At 40.7% G+C, this 23,512-nt stretch overlaps 2 protein-coding genes and 1 pseudogene across 2 annotated transcripts; 2 read left to right on the plus strand and 1 right to left on the minus strand.

The window, feature by feature from the left end:
* On the plus strand, positions 1-942 carry LOC100622893 (olfactory receptor 1J4-like). Its single transcript, XM_003353650.4, has one exon. It carries the CDS (start codon positions 1-3, stop codon positions 940-942), a length of 942 nt encoding a protein of 313 aa, XP_003353698.4.
* Positions 943-5,593: 4,651 nt separating this feature from the next.
* On the minus strand, positions 5,594-6,595 carry LOC106507840 (olfactory receptor 5C1-like; annotated as a pseudogene).
* A 13,047-nt stretch (positions 6,596-19,642) lies between these two features.
* Positions 19,643-20,584, plus strand: LOC146407204 (olfactory receptor 1J4-like). Its single transcript, XM_085014345.1, has one exon. The coding sequence runs from the start codon at positions 19,643-19,645 to the stop codon at positions 20,582-20,584; it is 942 nt and encodes a 313-aa protein (XP_084870471.1).
* Positions 20,585-23,512: the final 2,928 nt, after the last annotated feature.

Below are 23,512 nucleotides of genomic sequence, written 5' to 3' on the forward strand. Positions count from 1 at the left end.
ATGAGGAGTCAGAAACAGAGCAACATGTCCGAGTTCTTCCTCCTGGGGCTTCCCATCCATCCAGAGCAGCAGGGAGTGTTCTTTGCCCTCTTCCTGGGTGTGTACCTGACCACATTGCTGGGGAACCTGCTCATCATCCTGCTCATCAGGCTGGACCCTCGCCTCCACACCCCCATGTACTTCTTCCTCAGCCACTTGGCCCTCACGGATGTCTCCTTTTCCTCTGTCACTGTCCCTAAAATGCTGATGAACATGCAGACACAGGATCAATCCATATCCTATGCAGGGTGTGTAACACAGGTGTATTTTTCCATATTTTTTGCTTGCATTGATAACCTTCTTCTTGTAGCGATGGCCTATGACAGGTATGTGGCCATTTGTCACCCTCTACACTATACCATCATCATGAGGGAGGAGCTGTGCCTAGGTCTGCTGGCTGGATGCTGGCTCCTCTCCTGTGCCTATGCCTTGACCCACACCCTCCTCCTGGCTCAACTATCCTTTTGTGCTGATAACACCATCCCCCACTTCTTCTGTGACCTTGCTTCCCTGCTTAAGTTGTCCTGCTCAGATATCTCTCTCAATGAGCTGGTCATATACACTGCAGGGGCTGCAGTTTTAATTTTTCCATTGAGTGGCATCTTGGTCTCTTATGGCTGTATTGGAGTCTCCATCCTGAGGGTCCCCTCTACTAAAGGGATCTTCAAAGCCTTGTCCACCTGTGGCTCCCACCTGTCTGTGGTGTCTCTATTCTATGGGACAATTATGGCCCTGTACTTTTCCCCCTCATCAGGCCAGTCCTTTGACAAAGGCATCATTGCATCTGTGATGTACACAGTGGTCACCCCCATGCTGAACCCTTTCATCTACAGCCTGAGGAACAGAGACATGACTTTGGCTCTGGAGATTCTTATCAGAAACAATAACCTTTTCACCACATGAGAATCACCTATCCATGTTCTTATTTAGTCACTGACCTTGTCAGAAATGCCTTAAAAAGTTGTGTGTTTGACACCCATGTCTCTAGCACTTTCATCATTTTCCTTTAAATAGTCATTGTTATTGAATCAATTATTTTCCCTTCATAAATATCTCTTGTCCATTTATTCCTCCATAACTCTAAATATATCATTAGCAACAACACATGTTTAATTTTTTTGCTTTTCAAAGCATCGGATTCCTCTGTTTGTATCTGTATGTGTTTTTAAGTTTTATTTTTTTACATGTGTTATATATTATTATTACATTTGGGTTTTTACAGCCTTTTAAAGTGTGTGTGTGTGTGTGTGTGTGTGTGTGTGTGATATTATGGTCATCTCGGCCATTGTTTTTTAAATTTTTAATTCATTAATTATTTTTATGTATAGTTGACTACAGTGTGTGTGAATTTCAGGTGTAGAGCAAAGTGATTCACTTTTAAGTATAGTACATAGTATATATTTTTTCATATTTTTCCCTTATCTTTTATTACGTAATATTTAGTGTAGTTCTATATGCTATACATTTGGTCCTTGTTTATTATCTACTTTAGGTATTTTAGTGTGTATATGTTAACCTCAAACTTATAATTTGTTCCTTCTCCATATTCCCCTTTGGTGACCATTTTCTATATCTGTGGATCTATTTCCACTTTGTATATACATTTATTTTTAACATTTTTTCAGATACCACATATAAAGAGTATCCTATGATATATGATTTTTTCTGCCTGGTTACTCCATTCAGTATGATAATCTCTAGGCTCATCCATGTTGCCACAAATGGGCATTATTTTATTCTTTATATGGCTGAGTAATATTCTATTACACTGTGTACCACATCTTCTTTATCATTCATCTGTTGATGGATATTGAGATTGCTTCCATGTCTTAGCTTCTTGCCTTCCAAAGCTATAAATATTCAGTTGAGTTTCTAATGTTCAGTTTTAGTAAAGTCCAAAACTCTTTTGTTTTCAGTGCATTATCAAGTTAATAAAGTACTTTAGTACATTTGCTAAACCTAAATAAACTTTCATTTTTTGTGATTTGACAATAGGGTAGGACACAGTAGTCAATCCAATTAGAAAATTTCCCCATTCCAGGAAGACTAATTTTCCCCCTAAATTGTATGTTTGTGTTGAGAACAGTCTATGGCTCTTGGATTAATTTTCATCTTAGAAATGGGTGTTGTCTTTTCTCCAGAGATCTCACTTCTAATATGAAAAAATGAAATGCAAGAATTTATAAAGTTTTTTTGTCTTTTGTCCTTTCTAGGGCTGCACCCAAGGTATATGGAGGTTCCCAGGCTAGGGGTCTAACCACCTGCCTATGCCTGAGCTACAGCAATGCCAGATCTGAGCTGTGTCTGTGACCTACACCACAGCTCATGGCAATGCCAGATCCTTAACCCACTGAGCAAGGCCAGGGGTAAAACCCCAAAACTCATGGTTCCTAATCGGTTTTGTTTCTGCTGTGCCACAATATGAACTCCAATTTGTAATTTATTTACCCAAAAATATCTCCTGCATGACCACTACATGCCAGGCAGTTTTCTACCTTCAGGAAATGCACAGTAAAAAAGCTGTATCACCTCATATAGTTTACATTCCAGCACTCCTGATCCAGCTCATCATGCTGCTTTTTTGTTTCATATCAGGTTTTAACCTTCTGAATCACTGGAAACTTTACTTACTTTTAAAATTGTCTTTATTTCTTTACTGAGATGAAAGTTCTGTGGAAGATGGGTTTCTATGCCTGAAATAAATTCTGAATTTTTGAAGCTGGATAGTCTATGAACAAAGGAGCCATAAAAAGTGCGGGGAGGAAAGTTTTCCTGTCTTGGCTCAGTAGTAATGAACCTGACTATTATTCATGAGGACACGGGTTCAATCTTAGTCTTTACATAGTGGGTTAAGGATACAGTATTGCTGTGAACTGTGGTGTAGGTTGCAGAGCTGGCTCAGAATCTGTGTTGCTGTGGCTATGGTGTAGGCTGGCTACTGCAGCTCCAATTTGAGCCCTAGCCTGGGAATTTCCATATGCCATAGGTGTGGCCAAAAACCCCAAATAGTAAAGGGGGTTATAAGCAAGAGAGCTGGGTTTTAGTTCATAATTTCACACTGTGTGGTCTAGGTAGAGCTCATTGGGATGGTAATATCCAAAGATGTTAGTGAGGACAGGTGAGAGAGCCATGGTGATACATGGACAGAAGCATGGAGATCAGTACCTAAAAAAATTTAGGTGAGATGGTGCCTGGCCAATTCCAGGGACATTAATGTGGCCTCTGTAGCCGGAAGGGACTAAGTGGGAGAGGGATGATGGGTGATTACATCAGTAATACCAGAGGCCCAGATTTTTGACACATAAGGTCATGGTAATCATATTCATCAAGATTCTCCAGAGAAGTAGAACAGATATGGGGTGTGTGTGTGTGTGTGTGTGTGAGAAAGAGTGATTTATTAAGTTCTCGCTGTTGCACAAGGATTGGTTGCATCTCTCTGCAGTGGGTTAAAGGATAGAGTTGCCACAGCTGTGGCATAGGCTGCAACGTCACTCAGATCTGATCCCTGGCCTTGGAATTTCCATATGCCATGGGATATCCATTAAAGAAGAAAAAAATAGAGAGAGGTATATTTTATAGAAATGACTAATATAATTTTGGAGGCTAGCAATTGTAAAGTCTGAAGTGTAGGTTGGCAGGCTGGAAACCCAGGAAAAAGTTGCAGTTTGAGCCTGAAGGCAGGCTGCTGACAGAAGTGTCTCTTCTCTGTGGGAGATCATTCTTTTTCTTAAGGTCATTAATTGAGTGGATGAGGTCCACCCTCATTATGGAGGAAAGTCTGCTTTATTCAGAATTTTCAGATTATACTGTTAATCTCATCCACAAAGTTAACTTCATGGAAACATCTAGAATTCTGTTTGAACAATATCTGGGTGCTCTAGCCTTGCCAATTTGACATATAAAATTAACCATTATAATTGAATCATTGGTTCTCAGTCCAATTTGGGAACCCACTGGAAGGGATTCCATAGATGAATAACATGGCCATACTTGTTTTTGTTAATGTTTCTTTAAAAACACCCAGAGTTTTGGAGGTCTAAATGAAAATCAATAAACTTGATATAGCTAAAATATATCATTTCACTCAGAAAACTGCATATAGAACTACTATATGATCTAGCCATCCCACTCCTGGGCATATATCCACATGCATGGCACAGATATATTGTTCATATTTATACTGATCTAGAATATTTCCTTCTCACCTCAATGGCTTTTGGGAGATAGTCCTTAATTTTCTTTTCTGTGGAAAAGTTCATTTGTGCCATATATTTCATTTCAGATATGTGATATATGGTATTTGTGTTTTTCTTTCTGACTCACTTCACTCAGTATGAGAGTCTCTAGTTCTACCCATGTTGTTGTAAATGGCATTATTTTCTTCTTTTCTTATGGCTATGTAGTATCTCATTGTGTATATATACCACATCTTCCTAATCAAAGCATCTGTCTATGGACACTTGGGTTGTTTCCATTTCTTGGCTATTGTGAATACTGCTGTAATGAACATGCGGATTCATGTGCCTTTTTTAAGGGAAGTTTTGCCTCACACCAGTCAGAATGGCCATAATTAATATGTCTGCAGATAACAAATGCTAGAGGGGGTGTGGCAAAAAAGGAACCCTCCTGCACTGTTGGTAGCAATGTAAGCCGGTACAACATTTATGGAGAACCGTATGGCAGTTCCTTAGAAAACTATACATAGAACAACCATATGACCCAGAAATCCTACTCTTGGGCATATATCCTAACCCTATTCTAACCATTACCATAATTTTGACTCTTCCCTAACTTCTACCAGAGCCCTAAACTAGTCTAATATTTATCAAATTCTAATCCAGTGGTTAGAATTTTAGGAATGAGCTCATGCATGTTTTGGTGCTGCTTAATATCTGAGAGATGGAATATGTAGCCTAATAGGGATATTTTCCTCTCTCAAATCTGTCCCATTCTTTGGCATGAGAGGGTCTGAGGATGTTCTCTTGGGGTCAAGGTGAGCAGGAGCAGTCTCACTAGTCATGCAGAACCTTAAAAGAGCAAAAGTATGGAGGCAATTGTAGCCCACAAATCTCTTACCTGGTATATCTTGGAATCAGCATCTTAGAAGTACAGTTGATGGGAGTTTCCATGGGCCACAGTGGGTTAAGGATATGGGGTTGTCACTGTAAAGGCAGAGGTTGGACCCCTGGCTCCAGAACTTGCATATTCAGTGGAGGTGGCAACAAAAAAAAAAAAAAAAAGGAAAAAAAGATGAAAAGTACAAATGGTAAGTAAACTGAGTATTACACCTGATAAAAAGCAGGAACATGTGTTTTTGAACACTCAGGAACCTAAGGCAGCTTAACAGCAAATTAATCTTGGTTCTGTTGCTAGCTCTAGAATCCTCCAGGTTCCTGCCTCCTGTCTGTAAGCTTCAGTTTCTCCCCCTTTTCAGCCCCTCAAACAATTTAAGACACACAGCCAGAGGAACATCCATCTTTATCCACAGCGACAGGGGCCAGGAAGGGTGTCCTCATTTCTTCAGGGTCAGTCCTAACCAGCCTGCTGGGATCTCTCACATGTGCACCCACCATGGATAGCAGCACCAGCTCTGGGACCTTCTGAGTGCCTCCTTGATCTCTATGTTGCCGAGGCTGTAGATGAGTGGGTTGAGGGCTGGGATGACAAGGGTGTAGAATACAGATGCCACCTTGTCACTTTACAGGGCATAGCTGGAGCTGGGATACATGTAGATGAAAATAAGTGTCCTGTACAGAATGTGCACAGCTGTGAGGTGGGAGCCACAGGTAGAGGCTGTTTGCCAGTGGCCCTGGCATGAGCACTTGCACATCACAGCACCAGCGATGAACCTGTAGGACACAGCAATAGCCAACACCATGGTTGTCTGGATGAAGCCACAGATAGGGAAGAGTAGGAGTTCATTGAGACTGGTGTCATTGAGGGAGACGGCCAGCAGTGGAGGGATATTGCAGAAGAAGCTGTTCACCTCCTGGGAGCTGCATAAGCTCAAGTGAAGTTGAAGGTCAGGTGGACCACGGCACTCAATATCTCACCCAGGCCTGATTCTCCCAGCAAGGCCAGGCACAGATGCCATGTCCATGGCCATAGTGTACAGAAGTGGGTTTCTGATGGCCACATAGCAGTCATAGGCCATGACTGCCCAAAGGCAACACTCAGCACCTGCCAGCCCTGCAAACACAAATATCTGGAGGGTGCAGGCTGCATAGGGGATGGTGGCCAGGGTCAGCAGCAGGTCCATGAATATCTTGGGGCCAAGGGGGAAAAATAGGAGGTGTTCAACTTGGAGAGGTTTGCCAGGAAGAAGTACATGGGTGTGTGGAGCTGGGTGTCCATGCAGATCAGTAGGTAGCATCAAGCCCATGTTTCCCAGCAGGCTCACCAGGTAGATGGGCAGGAAGACCAGGAAGAGGGTGATGCACAGGTCCCAGCAACCCATGATGCCCAGAAGGATGAGGTGAAGTTTTCTGGCCTCATCCTGCCAAACAGAGACTAAGGAGAGACAAAGCAGAGGGAGGTACGGAAAGGTCATGACCATCATGGGGGAGAAAGCATTTTGTACTGGTATCAGGTCTTGGGTATTATTTCTACCTTGAAACAAAATTGCTGTGTGACATTGGACAAGCCATATAACCTCTCAAAACCTTTGTTTCTATCACTGAGAAGTCACTTCCATTTAACTTTCATGAGGAAGGAAATCTTGCCTGTTTTAATCAATTTCTTATCCACAGTACTGAGAACATAGCCTGGTACATAGTGCTCAATTGTTTTATTGCACTTTGCTTTATTGAATTTTACTTTATCATGCTTTACAGACAGCATATTTATTTTTACAAGTTAAAAGTTTGTGGAACCATTTTTCTTTTTTTATATTTAATTAATTTTAAGAAAGTTTTTTTGATTTCTGCCACACAGCAAAGTGATTCAATTATGCATATACACACATCCATTCCTTTTCAGATTATTGTCCCATGTAGATTATCACAAACTACTGGGTAGAGTTCCCTGTGCTGTATAGGTCCCCATTGGTGTGGCACCATTTTTCCATAGCATTTTCTTACTTTGGGTCTTTATGTCACATTTTGGTAATTCTCTTGGTAAATTATTTCATTATTATTTATTTTGTTCTTGGTAATTTGTGATCAGTGATCTCTACCACCATCAGTGGGTTCCCTGAAACTTAGATGATGGTTAGTATTTTATTTAGCAATGAAGTATTTTTATTTATTTATATATTTATTTATTTTGCTTTTTAGGGCTGCTCGCACAGCATATGGAAGTTCCCAGGTGACAGGTTGAACTGGAGCTACAGCTGCCAGCCTATGGCACAGCCACAGCCACATCAGATCTGAGCTGTGTGCAGCCTACACCACAGCTCATGGCAATGCTAGATCCTTAACTCACTGAATGAGGCCAGGAATCAAATTTGAATCTTCATGGATGCTATTCAGTTTTGTAACCTGCTGAGCTACAAGGTGAACATCCTGACCTATGTTTAAATTGGTGCCTAGTCACATTCCTTTCCACAGTGCCACAACAGGAACTCTAGCAATGAAGTATATTAAAGTTAAGTTATGTACATTGCTTTCTTTATGCATGATACACTTGCATACTTAATAGACAGCAGTGTAGCATAAAGGTAATTTTTATATGCACTGGGAAGCCAAAATATCAGTGTGAGTAACTTTCTTGCTACACCACATTTGTCTGGAACTAAACCCACATCTATGAAGTCTGCTTGAATTTGTTAAATGAATGAATGATGAATAGGGTAGTAGTGTCTAGCCAAGGATTGAAAACTTCATGATTCTTTTTTCTTCTACTTTTTTGCAGTGCACCTGTGGTATATGGAAGTACCCTGTCTAGAGAGTGAATCTGAGCTGCAGATGAGGCCTATGCCACAGCCATGGCAACACCAGATCCAAGCCATATCTGTGACCTAACCTGTAGCTGTGGCAATACTAGATCCTTAATGCAAAGAGTGAAGCCAGGGATCTAACGTGCATCCTCACAGAGACTATGTTGGGTCCTTAACCTGCTGAGCCACAAGGGGAACTCCCAAACCTCATGATTCTATGTGCCTTCTCCTCTCCATTTTCTGAAGGAGAAAAAGAGGCAATGAAATGGGCAGACTCTCCTTAGACAGAAGGTAACTAGCTATGGGTCTTTAGGTTGGCTGGGAGGCCATCTTCTCATTGGAGTAAGAGTTGGGATGGGATAGTGCAGCAGTGGCTGGCATCTGGGGGAGACAGCCAGGAGGGGAAAGAACAGATTTAAAAGTATTCCAGGACTGGACTCTTCTTCTCTCCAAGCCTCAATTTTCCCATTTGTTTAACGAGAAAAAAAAAGCTGCAAGGATTCAATGAGATAATGCATGTAAAGCATCTCGCACAAAGCCTGGCACACAGAAGGCTTTTAATGAAGGGTCACTTAATAAAATTGAATTTAGCTGGATGTCTTTCCTTTATCATGGAAGGAAGCCACTTTATGACAACCAAACAGTTTCCAGAAAACGTGACATTGCTTCACCCTCCTGTGCCTTTTCATTGTTCCTTTTGCCTGAAACCCATTTCCTCTTTTTGAGTGTGACAAAAAAACTACCTTGGATGTAAACCTTCCTTCAAATGACTGGGAGGAAAGGAAACTTCTCCCTTCTTTGTGCTGGCTGCACTGGAGCCTATGTGTATCACAGTGTTTCCTTATTCTATTGCTCATATTACTTATGTGACTGTCCTGTGGGCTTTGAGCTCTTGGTTCGATATTCATTCAGCAAACATTTATTGAGTCCTTGTCCATGATAAGTATGGCCTTTGTGATTCATTTTTGTGCCCTCTGGGGTCTGGTATGTGATCAGTGCTCATAAATATTAGTTGAAAATATGAAACTGAAAAGAATGTGAATGTTAATAGCATGCAGACTTGGCTTTAAGGCTGGGTTCTACCACTTTCTGGTGTGTAACTTTGGGCAGGTCACCTCACCTTCCACAGGCTCTTTTCTTGTTGTCAAGTGGGAGATGTAATATTTCTGTAGGAGAAAAGCAGTGTGCAGCACCTGGAGGTGAGTAAATTCTCTTTCTCCTTTCTTTAAGAGGAGTTTAGGAGTTCCTTGGTGGCTCAGAGGGTTAAGAACCTGGTGTTGTCACTGCTTTTGCTCAAATCACTGCTGTGTCACAGGTTGGATCCCTGGCCTGGGAACTTCCATATGATGTGATTGTAGACAAACAAACGAACAGACTAGTTTTAATATTTGGGACCTTACCAGTGGCTGGTGAGAATGATGAGGATCTTTCTCCAGCGCACAGTTTGGATAAAAAATTTGATTATATGGAGCTCCCATTGGCTTAGAGGTTACAAAACTAACTAGTATCCATGAGGACTCATGTTTGATTCCTGGCATCCCTCACTGGGTTAAGGATCTGGTCTTGCCTTGAGCTGTGGTGTAAGGCACAGATATAGCTTGAATACCATTTTGCTTTGGCTGTGATATGGAGTGACCACTGTTTTTGTGATTCAACCCCTAGCATGGGAACTTCCATATGCTATGGGTGCATCCCTAAAAATAGACCAAAAATTGATTATATCACATGCTAGTGAGGTTGTGATGGTAGGATGTAAACTGAGACATTTGGAGGACAATTTGACAATGAACTACCCACAACCATGTATATCTTATGTCTTAGGCTGCTTGGATGTCTGTCAGAAAGTACCACAGACTTGGTGGCTTAAGCAACAGACATTTATTTCTTGCAGTTCTGGATGCTGGGAAATCCAAGGTCAGGGTGCCAGCATGGTTGGATTCTGGTGAGGGTCCAATTTTGGACTTGCTAATGGCTGCCTTCTGACTTTATCTCATATGGTCTTGAAAGACAGAGATGAACTCTTCTCCTAAGGGCACTGATTCCATCATGAGGACCCCACCCTTCTGACCATATTTAAACCTCATTACCTCCCAAAGGCCCCACTTCCAGATACTATCACATTGGGGTTTAGAGCTTCAACATATGAATTTCAGGGGGTGGTGACATATTAGTCCATAATATCTAGTAACTCCACTTCTTGGTGTTTTGAAAACTCTCCCTCATGTACACAACTGGAGACATGCACAACGGTGCCTGCAGTCTTGGACTCTTTGTAATGGCCAAACACTAGCCAAACCTAAATGTTTGTCTGTAGGCTTATGGTAGTTAATTTTGGATTCGATGTCTATGTATCAGTGTGGAGAAATCTCATAAACATATTAAGATAAAAGCCTAATTTGTGGAAAAATATATAGTTTGAATAAAAAGCACAGAATATTACATGGTTTTCTTTGTACACCAAATGTACTGCTGGTTGCTCCAAGCAGAGACAAGGTTCCAGTTTAAAGGGCCTCAGGACATCTCAAAGGATTTCATCAGCTTTGCCTCATCTCCATATTCATAGGTGATCCTTCTTCTCTGTTTTTCCTTTTTTTGGCCCCATCTGTGGAATGCAGATGTTCCCTGTCCAGGAGAACCATGTCACAGTAGTACTTTGAGCCACAGCACTGACAACACTGATAGGCTCCCAAGGAACTCCCTTCTTATCTTTTCAGACTCAGCTCAGGGGTCATCATCTTTTCCAAGGAGAGTTTATGTGGACATCCAACCACCCTACCTCTCATTCTGGAACCTCACTCCCTGGGCTATCTCTATTATAACCCTACTTCATCATTTTATAATTACTTAAGTGATGTTCTCGCTCACCTAACTGGACAGTTGGGACCATGCCCAATTCTTTCCTCTATTCCTCATGATACAGAATTTTAGAAAAAAAGAATTTTAGGAGTCTTCTACTCCTTGGTGGGGATCACAGCTAGAGGTCAGACAGTGTCTGGAGGTAAAAAGCTGTGGACCTCCAGATCCACCCAACCACACATTCTCCATGAATGAAATCAGCTTGCTGGCTGAGATTCTGCATCCAGAACCCAGTTGGAAGCAAAGCCCATGTGTGTTTCCATTAATTCACATGGACACAAACACTAGTTACCATCACAAAGTGAGGAGCATCTGTAAAATGGGGACCATGAGACTTCAAGGCTTTGAAATTGCTTTGAAATTTTGGGGTGCAAGGAGCCCAAAACATTAGTTAAGCAGTTACTATGGAGTGTGTATGTGTGTTCAGAAAACATAGAGTGAATTCTCCATGAATTTCTCTCTGTTGCCTTACTGCCCATGGGGAGTAATCCTGACATTCAGGGACATTCATTTTGTACCTTGAAAGAAAGATGATGGAATTCCAAAGAAGGTGGGAGATAAGATACACAGCTGTGAACGTATGGGTTGAACTCAGATCTGGCACCAAATCCAGTTTTCTTTGTCTCTAGGCACAGACCCTAATTATCTCTCTTAAAAGATTATGACATTAGAGTTGTCACTGTGTTGCCTCAGTCCTCTCATTTTCAAATGAGGCATATTGGGTCAGATCAGGGGTTTTCAGTCTACTTTGTGGACCTCTGTCACTGGAGTTACCAGTGGAACTTTGTGAAAAACTGAGTGGCTCTCTGCAGTGGTCAAAAACTCTGATTCAGTTCATCTAGAGAAGGGCTCAAAAATCTGTACTTGTAAGAAAATATTCCTGGTGATTCTGATATGTAGCTTGATTTGGGACCACAGAGTGTCAGAGATTCTCAATCTTTAATGCACCTAGGGAGCTTGTTAAATGCAGATTCTGCCTCAGAAGAATGGTGAGGAGCCTGAGATTCTGCACTTCTAACAAACTCCCAGGAGACACTGATGCTGCTGGTTCGGGTACCATGCTTGGGATATTGAGAGCATAGGTTGTATTGGACAGCATTCCATGCTCTGATGTATTAATTTCCTTTTTTTATTCTTTTTAAGGTTTCCCCTGCAGCATATGGAAATTCCCAGGCTAGGGGTCAAATCAGAGCTGTAGCTGCTGGCCTATACCAGTAATGCCAGATCAGAGCCATGTTTGCAATTACTATTACTATTTGCAATTACCAATTACTATTAAGTTATCCTTTGCAATGCAAAAGCTTGTCAGTTTGATGAGATCCCATTGGTTTATTTTGCTTTCATTTCTGTTGCTTTGGGAGACTGACCTGAGAAAACATTTGTAAGATTGATCAGAGAATGTTTTGCCTGTGTTCTCTTCTAGGAGTGTGATGGTGTCTTGTCTTATGTTTAAGTCTTTCAGCCATTTTGTGTTTATTTTTGTGCATGGTGTGAGGTTGTGTTATGGCTTCACTGATTTACATACAGCTGTCCAGGTTTTCCAGCAATACTTGCTGAAAAGACTGTCTTTTCCTATTTTATGTTGCCTCCTTTGTCAAAGATTGACCATAGGTGTCTGGATTTGTGGGTTCTCTATTCTGTTCCACTTGTGTGTATGTCTGTTTTGGTACCAGTACTACACTTTCTTGATTACTGTGGCTTTGTAATATTGCCTGAAATCTGGGAGAGTTATGCCTCCTGCTTGGTTTTTGTTTCTCAGGATTTCTTTGGCAATTCTGGGTCTTTTGTGGTTCCATATAAATGTTTGGATTGTTTGTTCTAGTTCTGTGAAAAATGTCCTGGGTAATTGGATAGGGATTGCATCAAATGTGTAGATTGCTTTGGGTAGTATGGCCATTTTCACAATATGAATTTTTCCAACCCAGAAACATGGCATATCTTTCTATTTCTTTGAATCCTCTTTAATTTCTTTAATTAGTGTTTTATAATTCTCAGAATGTAAGTCTTTCAACTCCTTGGTAAGGTCTATCCCCCACTACTTAATTTTTGGGGGTGCAATTTTAAAGGGTATTTTTGTATTCCCTGTCCAATATTTCATTGTTAGTATACTGAAATGTGACTGATTTCTGAAATTTAATCTTGTATCCTTGAAATGGAATTTTAAAGAGCAACTTATACTTGTATCAAAGGTTATCAAGGACCTAGAAATAAATCTCAGAAAATAGCTATAAGAGTTCAATAGTAAAAACTACGAAATGATTCTGAGAAAAATGTTCAAGTTCCACAAAAGGGGAAGAATATAGCATGTTCATGGATTGAAAGATTTAATATTGGAAAGCCATTAATTTACCCAAATTAATCTGTAAATTCATCCTAATGCCAGTCAAAATCTTTCTTTCTCTCTCCTTCCCTGTCTCCCTCTTTCCCTCTTCTCTCTTTCATTTTCTGTGTGTATCAGGTGAACATAGACAAGTTGATTCTAAAATTCATCGGAAAATGAAAAATGGCAAGCCACTGATATCTGATTCCTCTTCTACATCACTGAAACTAAAAATGATACTGACATAAAGGCTTCCTTGCATCTTTGTAGAATTTATCTCCCAACTTCAGGAGATGATGTCTTGCCAAGTCTCCAACTTGCTAGCAATTTCTTAGTTTTCTGGTCCAATTACCATGGTATCATTGATATAGCAGAACAATGTTACATTCTGTGTGATATCCAGATTATCTGCATCATTTCAAAATATATATATAAATGTATGGGTATATACGGACATGTATGAATGTATATGATAGGATGAATGTGTGTGTGTGTATATACATATATATATATCTCCCATTGGTTCTGTTCTCCATAGAACCCAGACTGTTACCTCAATTACTATAAAAATTGAATCCATTTGGCTCCTTATGTTTCAAGGTTGCTACTTTGACTGTTATTCTCATTGCTATTAGTGAGCTGGGTTTTATGATGGCATATCCTTCCATCAGTCTTATTTACAAAGAAATGAAGAACCACTCTCAAAAGTGAAAAATGAAAATAATTCCACATCTTAGTGATCTTATATGATATTTGTTTTTCTCTGCCTGACTTACTTCACTTAGGAAAATAATTTCTCGGTCCATCCATGTTGCTGAAAATGGCATTATTTCATTATTTTTAATGGCTGAGTAATAGTCCATTGTAAGTATGTACCATATTTTCTTTATTCAGTCCTCTGTTGATGAACATTTAGGTTGCTTCCATGTCTTAGCTATTGTAAATTGTTCTGTGGTGACTTTGGGGTGCCTGTATCTTTTCTTTTTTTTCAGATTTTTTTTGGTTATTTCCCCAATACAATTTTTTTTTCTACTATACAGCATGGTGACTCAGTTACATATACATGTAAACATTCTATTTTCTCACATTATCATGCTCCATCACTAGTGACTCGACATAGTTCCCAGTGCTACAAATTATGGTTTTCTATGGATATATTCCCATGAGTGAGATTGCTGGATCATGCATGTAGTTCTATATTCATATTTTAAAGGAATTTCCATACCTGTTCTTCATAGTGGTTGCATCAGCTTACATTCCCACCAAAAATGATACAGAAGATCTTACAAAACAGAAGCACTCAAAGATTTTGAAACCAGGTTTGTGGTTGCTAAAGGAGATACTTGGTGGGGAGATACATTGGGGAGTTGAGATGGACACATACCACTACTATGTATAAAAGAGATAGATAACAAGGTCCTACTGTATAGCACACAGTAATCCACTCAATACTATGCAATAACTTCTGTGGGAAAAGAGTCAGAAAAGGAAAGGATATATGTATAACCTGAAACTAACACAGCTTTGTAAGTCAACTATTCTCCAATACAATTAAAACAATCATCTATGTAGCTTGTGCATATCAGTAATCATGTGTGTATGTGTGTGTGTGTGTGTGTGTGTGTGTGTGTGTTTGTGGTTGCTAAAGGAGATACTTGGTGGGGAGATACATTGGGGAGTTGAGATGGACACATAATTTATTGACTTCCTTGTTGAATGACATTTGGATTGTTTCCAGTTTAGGGTAACTATAAATAAACCTGCCCTGGATATTTGTCTACAAAAAAAAAATGAAAATAAAAATCTTGTGTTCCTATCTCCCATCCACAGTCTGCTTTTTGTTAGTTACCTTCGTATTTTAAAATTAAATGAAGACTTGTGTTGGTGTGTGAAAGAGTGAAGGTATAAGAACAATGATAAAAGTGAATATTTCATTTGGCAAATTAATCAGGATATTCATCCACTAGACAACTTGGTTTTTGGGAAACTGCCTGGGTTTAGTGCTTTAAATTGCAATATCCCATTTAACCCTCCCAAAAACCTACTGAGCAGAGTACTATTACCAGACCTGAGAAAACAGGATTTCCCAGAACATCAGCCCTTTCTTAGGGCACCCAGTGAACAGGTGTCAGAGATAGTATTGATTTCAGGCCAGTCTCTGTCTAATGCCCTTGGGATCAATATCACCACTCCACTGCTTTCTGAACAAGCCTTGGCCCTTGCTCTTCAGGAGTGGGGAGACTTGCAAGCTCTCAAGGGGCAAAGAAAATGTGCTCTAATGGAGGCTGGGGCCCATGAAGTGGGCATATGCAAGGGCCAGGATTTACCCTCTCTGTGCCATTCTGTGAAGTATGGAGGGGCCAGCCCCATGCTATGCTTCCTTCAGAAACCAAGCTGAGAGAGGGTATAGCTCAGTGCTGGAGCACTTGACTGCAAAAGGCAAAGTGATCCTGGTCACTCTGCTTTCTAAGTGTCAACACCAAATCAAGGACACTTTCTCCTGGGACTCATGGCTTAGCCCTCTGGTCCCTTCACCAGTTACTTCTCAAGGGGAAGGCAGACAATTTGGTAGTTAGGTCCTTCTCTCTTCAGAGCTCAGGGCTGTTTTCCCATTGGTATTGATCTTTTTGGTGAGTGGGGATCGTCCTGCCCATTTTTCTGCTGCTCATAAACAGGTATCAAGCATTCAGAAGATCCTGGGGTCACGGAGAACTTCCTCTTGATCTTTGGTTCCTTGGATACCAATTTCTTGACTAGAAACTAAAGGCTCAGGAATCAGGCTTGAGCATAGGTTTCTGAGCTCAATGAGGATCTTCACAGGTCAGACGAAGATGGGGAACCATTCCTTGGTATTGGGCATATATGTATATGTTTATGCAAGGATGTGTAGGCACATATATATTTTTGTATTTGTATAACAGGGTATTTAGTGGGTAACTGAATCACATAATGACTCTATGTAGGAAGGGATTAGATAGTTTATGGAGGTCTGGAAAAATCTTGGCAGTGTGCGTGTGTGTATCTAGATGCATGTGCTCTTGTGGTTTATGTTGTGTGGTGCATTTGACTGCATGGCTCTGTGTATCTATGTGTGTGTATGCTATGTACTTTTTTTGTGTGGATTGTACTTGTTTTGATGACTAGGTGTGATGTTTTCTGTGCTGTTTTGTGTATATGTTTTACTAGGTGTGATGTTTATGTATCATGTTATGTGTAAATGCGTTTGAAAGTAACAGAAATTCTGACTGGTTTTTACCTGGAGTGAGTACAGGTCATAGAGGGAATGCGTGTTGGTCCAAGGTCTGTGCTTTTGTGTGTGTGACTATATATGTGTTTTTTGTATAAAGCACTCATGGAAGTTCCTGTTGTGGCACAGCAGGAATGAATCTGACTATTATCCATGAGGATGTGGGTTCAATCCTTGGCCTTTCTCAGTGAGTTGGGGATCCAGCATTGCCATGAGGTGTGGTTCAGGTCAGAGATGTGGCTCAAATCCCATGTTGCTCTGTATGTGTTGTAAGCTGGAAACTTCTGTGCAGTCCCTAGCCTGGGAATTTCCATGTGCCATGGGTGCAGGCCTAAAAAGGATGAAAAACTAAATATTAAAAAATGAAACACTCCCACTCTATTGTAACCAAAAATGGGTATAGAAGAGAGGGAACTAGGACCATGATCAGGAAGTGTGTGTGTGTGTGTGTATGTGTGTGTGTGTGTGTGTGTGTGTGTGAGAGAGAGAGAGAGAGAGAGGCACCACAGATACATTATCCTCTGTCTTATCTCCTTTTATTCCAGACAGAAATATGTAATTCTAAGCAGAGTCCTCCAGCCAAGTTGTAAGCCCAGTGACCATATGATTTGAAGCCCCCATGGTGCTCTCAGGGCACTTTTTTCCCCACTGGCTTTCAAAAATACCCTATTTCTACTCAAGAATATGGTAGGATTAAGTGCTTAGGCCCTGGTGTCACACACATTTTGATCCACATCTCCTGTTTTGATGCTTCCTAGTGTTATGACCTTGGACTCAATCTCTGTGAGGCTCAGAAGCTTGAGCTGTCAAATGCAAGGAGAGTATTTAACTCATTACACAAGTATGCACTAAATGAGTGGTAACAGTATGATTATTCTTTAAAAGCATAAGATTATTTTTTTTGTCTTCTTGCCTTTTCTTGAGCTGCTCCCACAGCATATGGAGGTTCCCAGTCTAGGGGTCCAATCAGAGCTGTAGCAACTGGCCTACGCCAGAGCCACAGCAATGCGGGAACTGAGCTACGTCTATGACCTACACCACACCTCACAGCAATGCCTGATCCTTAACCCACTGAGCAAGGACAGGGATCGAACCCACAACCCCATGGTTCCTAGTCAGATTCGTTAACCACTGCACCACAACGGGAACTCAAAAAGCATAAGATTCTTAACTTGCTAGTCATTTCTTAACTGTTCAAGGCAGAGTATTTTGTGCAGAGGCAGAGGACACACCCAGTCAACCTCAGGCTGACTGCTTCCTTTCTTCCTTCCTGAGCATGTATCCAGTTGTCTCTTGCTCAGAGGGTGGCTTGCATCAGGGTTCTATTCCTCCTGATCCAATCATTGAATGTGAAGATCCAGCTTGACACATAACTTCAGGATTTCCCCCTTGGAGATGCTTGAATTCCAAGGAGAATGCTGGTCCAGTAAATGCCAGTGGGCAGCCAAGTATCAGAGAAAGCTGTAAGTCATTGACTTCTTCCTGGCCCCTACTGATGGAGATTACCTGCATGACCGAGCTCCTCTCTATTCCTGAAGATGCTCCTTGGGCAGATACTTCTGGCTTAGAGGGATGATCTCTCACTGGGTTCTCTCTGTCTCTCTCTCTCATTTAACTCCCAGTGAAGGAGTTGCCAGGTATCTGGTGCAACGACTCTCAGAAGTCCTATGCTTGTGATCAGGATCCAGCAAAAGCTATATACTCTCAAGTATGTGATTTCGTACCTGTTTTCCCAACAGTGACATCAAAACATCATTGGAATGTCTGCTTCATAGGCACGCAGTACAAGTTTACTGATTAACGAAATTAAATGCATGTAAAAGTCTTTGGCAAATCAGAAAAGGTGACATCTATGTGACCATCCATTCTGATTTGCCCAAGAAAGTCTTTCTGTAGGCCTGTTGTTCTGGTATAATTATTGTATACCTTCTCCTTTTACTCTTCAAAGCATCCTGCCTCAGATAATAAAACACAGGGTCATCATATATATAAGTATGAATATCAGTAGATAATCAAGTGTGTGACTGGGATAATGTTGAAGCCTTGAAACAATTGCAAGAAGCAGGGCCCAGGGTGTCCTGCCAAATAAATGAAGGTCAGGACCAGTGGAATGGTGAAGAGTAGGGTCTCTGATCATACTGATGTATTAGAATTATGATGGTATTAGACATTATTAACTTTGTATCTTTGGGCTAATGATGTATATAACTCTCCTGAGGTTTAGTTTCCTAAAACATAAACTTAACATTGTTAATGCCTGTATCATAGTAGGAACTCATGAAATATGTGTTATTATCAATGTTAAAATAAATTTGAGGAATTAGTCATAGTTAATCAGATGACCATGAATTCTAATAGGTATCCCAAATCCTATATCAGCAGCATATTCTTAGGTCTCTGGGAAGGTCCCTGGGAAAATCCCTACGTCTCCCACTTCATATGTGTGTTTATATATTAGAGAGAGAGAGAAAGGTGATGTTAAAGGAGAAGGTAGGGAGAGGGAGATGGAAAATAACAGAGCTGAGTGAAGTGAATAATGAGAAATCATGGTTCTAAGATCACTACCATCAGGGAATCAATTCCCAGGGACCATGGTCTGGGTCTTTGCCGTTTCTCAGGGAGTGTTATAATCTAGGAGGTTAACAAATTAATTAGGTCAACCACAACATTTCTGTTCTATTGGGTTCATTGAGTTTGATGCCAAATTTATGATTTTAACACATCCTGCTGTAATTATAGCAAGCATTTTTGAGTACATTCTGCATGAAGAGCACTGTTCTAAATGTATCACATGCATTCAATCCTTTAACCCCCCAAATTTCCATAACAAGGTAGTAATATTATTCTCATTTTACAGAGGAGCAAGTGAGGTATCTAAAGTGCCCAAGGCTATGCAGGTAGTCACTTGTTGAGCTTGGAATCCAACTCAAGCCTTTGGTTCAAAAGCCCCAGCTCTTGATCAGTACTCCATCTGCGCCCATAGAATGAAAGCTCCAAGAAGGAAGGGGATGGATATTTTATTTTCTGTTCTGTTGCCAGGGCCAAGAATAACAACTGGAACATGGGTGAATAAGTGAACACATTTACACTCATGTCCTTTGAAGGAAATTCTCATCGGCCCCTGGAAATCTGACGCACTCTGGGACAAGAATAGGGCAGACTGACACTTGAAACAGAAAATTTGTCTCAATTTTGACACAGTCTCCAGAAAAAAAAAGGCACATGGCTATAATGTACACATCACACCATATCTCAGTCTCTGCTGATTTTTATGCCATTTATTCCCAGCTGAGTCAAGTACAGCATGAGGAGGGAGAACCAGAGCAACGTGTCTGAGTTCCTCCTCCTGGGTCTCCCCATCCAGCCAGAGCAGCAGGCTGTGTTCTTTGCCCTGTTCCTGGGCATGTACCTGACCACGGTGCTGGGGAATCTGCTTATCATCCTGCTCATCAGGCTGGACCCTCGCCTCCACACCCCCATGTACTTCTTCCTCAGCCACTTGGCCTTCTCTGATGTCTCTTTCTCATGTGTCACCCTCCCAAAAATGCTCCTAAACATGCAGACGCAGCAACAATCCATCTCCTATGTGGGGTGCATTACTCAGATGTATTTTTTCTTACTTTTCATTTGTCTTGACAATTTCCTTCTTGCGGTGATGGCCTATGACAGGTATGTGGCCATTTGTCAGCCTCTCCACTACAGAACCATCATGAGAGATGGCTTCTGTGTCTTACTGGTAGTTGGATCCTGGTTCTTCTCTTGTGTCCACGCACTGTTGCACACTCTCCTTCTGTCCCGCCTGTCCTTCTGTGCTGACAATACCATCCCCCACTTCTTTTGTGACTTTACTGCTGTTTTGAAGATGACTTGCTCAGACACCTCCATCAATGAATTAGTTATCTTTATTGAGGGGGGCCTGCTTACCTCCTTCCCACTGCATGCTATTTTGGGCTCATATGTCCATATTGTGGCCAGCATCCTGAGGGTCTCCTCCATGAAGAGAATCTACAAAGCCTTGTCCACCTATGGCTGCCACCTCTTTGTGGTGTTTTTGTACTATGGGACTATTGCCATGACTTACTTCTTCCCTTCAGCAAACAATTCCAATGTCAAAGGTATAAATGCTTCAGTTATTTATACTGTGGTAGCACCCATTTTAAACACTTTCATCTATAGCCTGAGGAACAGAGACATGAAATTGGCTCTGGGGATACTTTATAGGAGGGGGATTATTTTTGCCATGTAAGAGCTACCCACTCATGTTTTTAATTTTCCAAGTGACACTTCCAGAGATATGTCCTTGAAAAATTGTACAGGCAACTGTGTAGATTGAAAATGGCCAATGCTTTGTTTGCAGCCTTTCCTTACAAGTGGGGAGTTTATTTCCCTACCCACTGAATCTGGGCAGAACTTGTGACTTAAAAATTTTGACTAGAAGTTTCAGTGAAAGTGATGTGGTGAGAGTTCCAAGCCTAGGTAGACTGTGTTCCTGCTGCTTTCAGAATTTTGTGACCACCATGTGAACTACTCCAGGATGGGCTGTGTGAAACTCTAGTTCCACATGGCAAACCAAGCTTCTCCAGCAAACAATCACCAGCTCCCTGGTGACCTGGTAGGTGATTGCAGAGGCATGAGTGAGCCCTTGATGAGATCAGCTGAAGCCAGACAAAAAGCACCATCTACCTGATCACAGTTCCAGCCCCAATTTCCAGCCCATGGAAATGTCATACATAGAAGTGGTTGTTGTGTAAGCCACGAAGTTTGGGGATGGTTTGTTATGCAGCAAAATCTAACTGATATATTTACTGCCCTTGTCTCTGGTATTCTCAGACTTTCCTTGATTTTCATGGTCCCTCCCCCTTTTTAGTCTTCTGCTTTGATTGTCCTGGTTTCTGCCTATTTTTCTAGAACCCACCGACTTTCAAACCTCCAATAGGTCATGACCTCCATGACCTATTGTCTTAACTTTAGGTATATCTCTTGTACCTCATTAGTATCTAATAATCCTTCAAATCTGGCATTGCCAGAAACACTAACTTTTGTCAAGTTGATATCCTATGATAATTATTATGTGTTTCCTCTTTGAGAAACAATCTTAGACTATGATTAGAGTTGTGAATAATATTGCATTTTGTATCAGTAATACCTCCTTACTCCTTAATTTACTGAAACTAAGCTAAAAAGATAAGAATTTTCAAATGTGATATTTTCTTTTTCTTTAAACTATGATTTTGTGTTCCCAATGTGGCTCAGTGGTTAACAAATCTGTCTAGGAATCACGAGGTTGTGGGCTCGATCCCTGGCCTTCCTCAATGGTTTAAGGATCCGGTGTTGCTGTGAGCTGTGGTGTAGGTTGCAGACATGGCTTGGATCCTATGTTGCTGTGACTCTGGCCTAGGTCAGCAACTAAAGCTCCAATTCAACCCCTAGCCTGGGAACTACCATATGCAGTGGAAGCAGCACAAGAAATGGCAAAAAGACAAAAAAAAAACCCAAAATCAAAAAACAAAACTATGATTCCATAGAGTTTAGTTAGTATCAAGGATGGTGGAATATTGTTTTTGATAAATAAAAAGTCATCAAAGTAGCTAAGATGAAATTTAATGATAATCCATATTATATATATACATATGTAATTAAGATAGCAAGGAAGTTTTTTTGTTTCTTTGTTCCTTGTCTATCATTTTCAGTAGGTGTACAATGTAATGTTACTTAAGTTGTGATGTTGAGATTGTTCTCATTTTTAATGCAGTTGCTAGTTATATGTTGTATCTGATTGTTTCCTAAAATCTAAATATATTGCAAAGTTTTTGGCTTTATTATTCATTCTTAAACTTGTTTCTGCCTGTGACAAAAATCCAGTGGAGAAGCATAGATCATTGAACCCCATTTCCAAATTCTCTATTGCAATGTAGGATGTATTTCCAATTGGGTCTTTCTTTGTGAGGACATCCTACTTATGCCTGCTTAATTTTAGATTATTAAAATTAGTTACCTGTTGCTTCACAAACAGCAAGAACTGATTTTCAGAAAAGACAATGCTAAATGTATATATAAATAATTCCTTCTGTCAAGCATTTATTATGTGTCTACTGAGTTTATGGAAATTTGTAGAAGTGAACAAATGAGACAAAAATATTTTTCCTTTGTAGAGTATATCAGTAGGGAGAGAATAAAAATAAACACAATATGCATGTAAATGTCATGGTGTTTAATTGCTATAAAAAGCAGCAGTGTGAAGACATCAGGAATGAGGGGGGTAGGTTGCAATTTTAAGTAGTGTGGTGAGGATTGGTCTCTTCGAGAAGGTGATATTTGAAAGAATTGAAGGCACCAAGGAACAGAGCCATGGGGATATTTGCAGGAAAATGATTCCACGGCCAGGAAACAGCAACTGCAAAACTCCGAGATGTGACACTGTCAGTTACACTCCAGGAAATAAATAAGCAGGTGTGATGGGAGGCAGAGGTGAGAAGAGCAGTGTGAATCATTTCACCACCAACAGGGAATGAGATCCCTAAATCTTTACAATTTGAATCTTACTGTGAATTATGATGTGTGTAGCCCTTGGTAGCTCTTCATCAGAAGAGGAACATGATTCAGCTTTAGAGGGGGTGACACTGACTGCCTGTAGAGAAGGGGGCTTGGTGGAAGCAGAAACACCACCTAGGAGCTCTAGCAACTGTGCCATTAAAAGATCGATAGGCTATGATGATAGCAGAGGAAGTAGTCAATATTTGGAGAAAACTGTATTTGGTTTTAAGTGAACCAACAAGAGCTCCTGACACATTGAGAGAAATGTGAGAGAAAAGATAGGAATCAAGAATTCCTATATTTTGATTTGAACCGATGGATCTGTCACTAACTACAGTGGTCATGAAATAAATGGTGTCTGCCTGTGTGAGCAGCTGAGGGTGATGAGTCTGTAAACAACAATGAGAAAATACCCAGTGTTTACTGAAGATTTACAAAATCCCAGGTAATGTTCTAAGTGCATTATGTGAAGTAATTTATACAGCTTTTTCAACTACTTTATGTTGGGGAGGGCGTTTACTGTTATTCATACTGAGTAATTTTTTTTCTTAGGCTGCAGCCATGGCATAAAGCATTTCCTGGGTCAGGGATTGGACCTTCACCACAGCAGTGACAATGCCAGATCCTTAACTGTCAGGCC

Source organism: Sus scrofa, chromosome 1 (genome assembly GCF_054392235.1).
Source record: "Sus scrofa isolate SSC_HxYL_T2T_F1_AM1 chromosome 1, Sscrofa_HxYL_maternal_Yorkshire_Landrace_v2.0, whole genome shotgun sequence".
Classification (NCBI taxonomy): Eukaryota; Metazoa; Chordata; class Mammalia; order Artiodactyla; family Suidae; genus Sus; species Sus scrofa.

Bases quoted from the DNA above. Each gene is read 5' to 3' on its own strand.
- LOC146407204 (XM_085014345.1), top strand. From the start codon at position 19,643: ATGAGGAGGGAGAACCAGAGCAACGTGTCTGAGTTCCTCCTCCTGGGT.
- LOC100622893 (XM_003353650.4), top strand. From the start codon at position 1: ATGAGGAGTCAGAAACAGAGCAACATGTCCGAGTTCTTCCTCCTGGGG.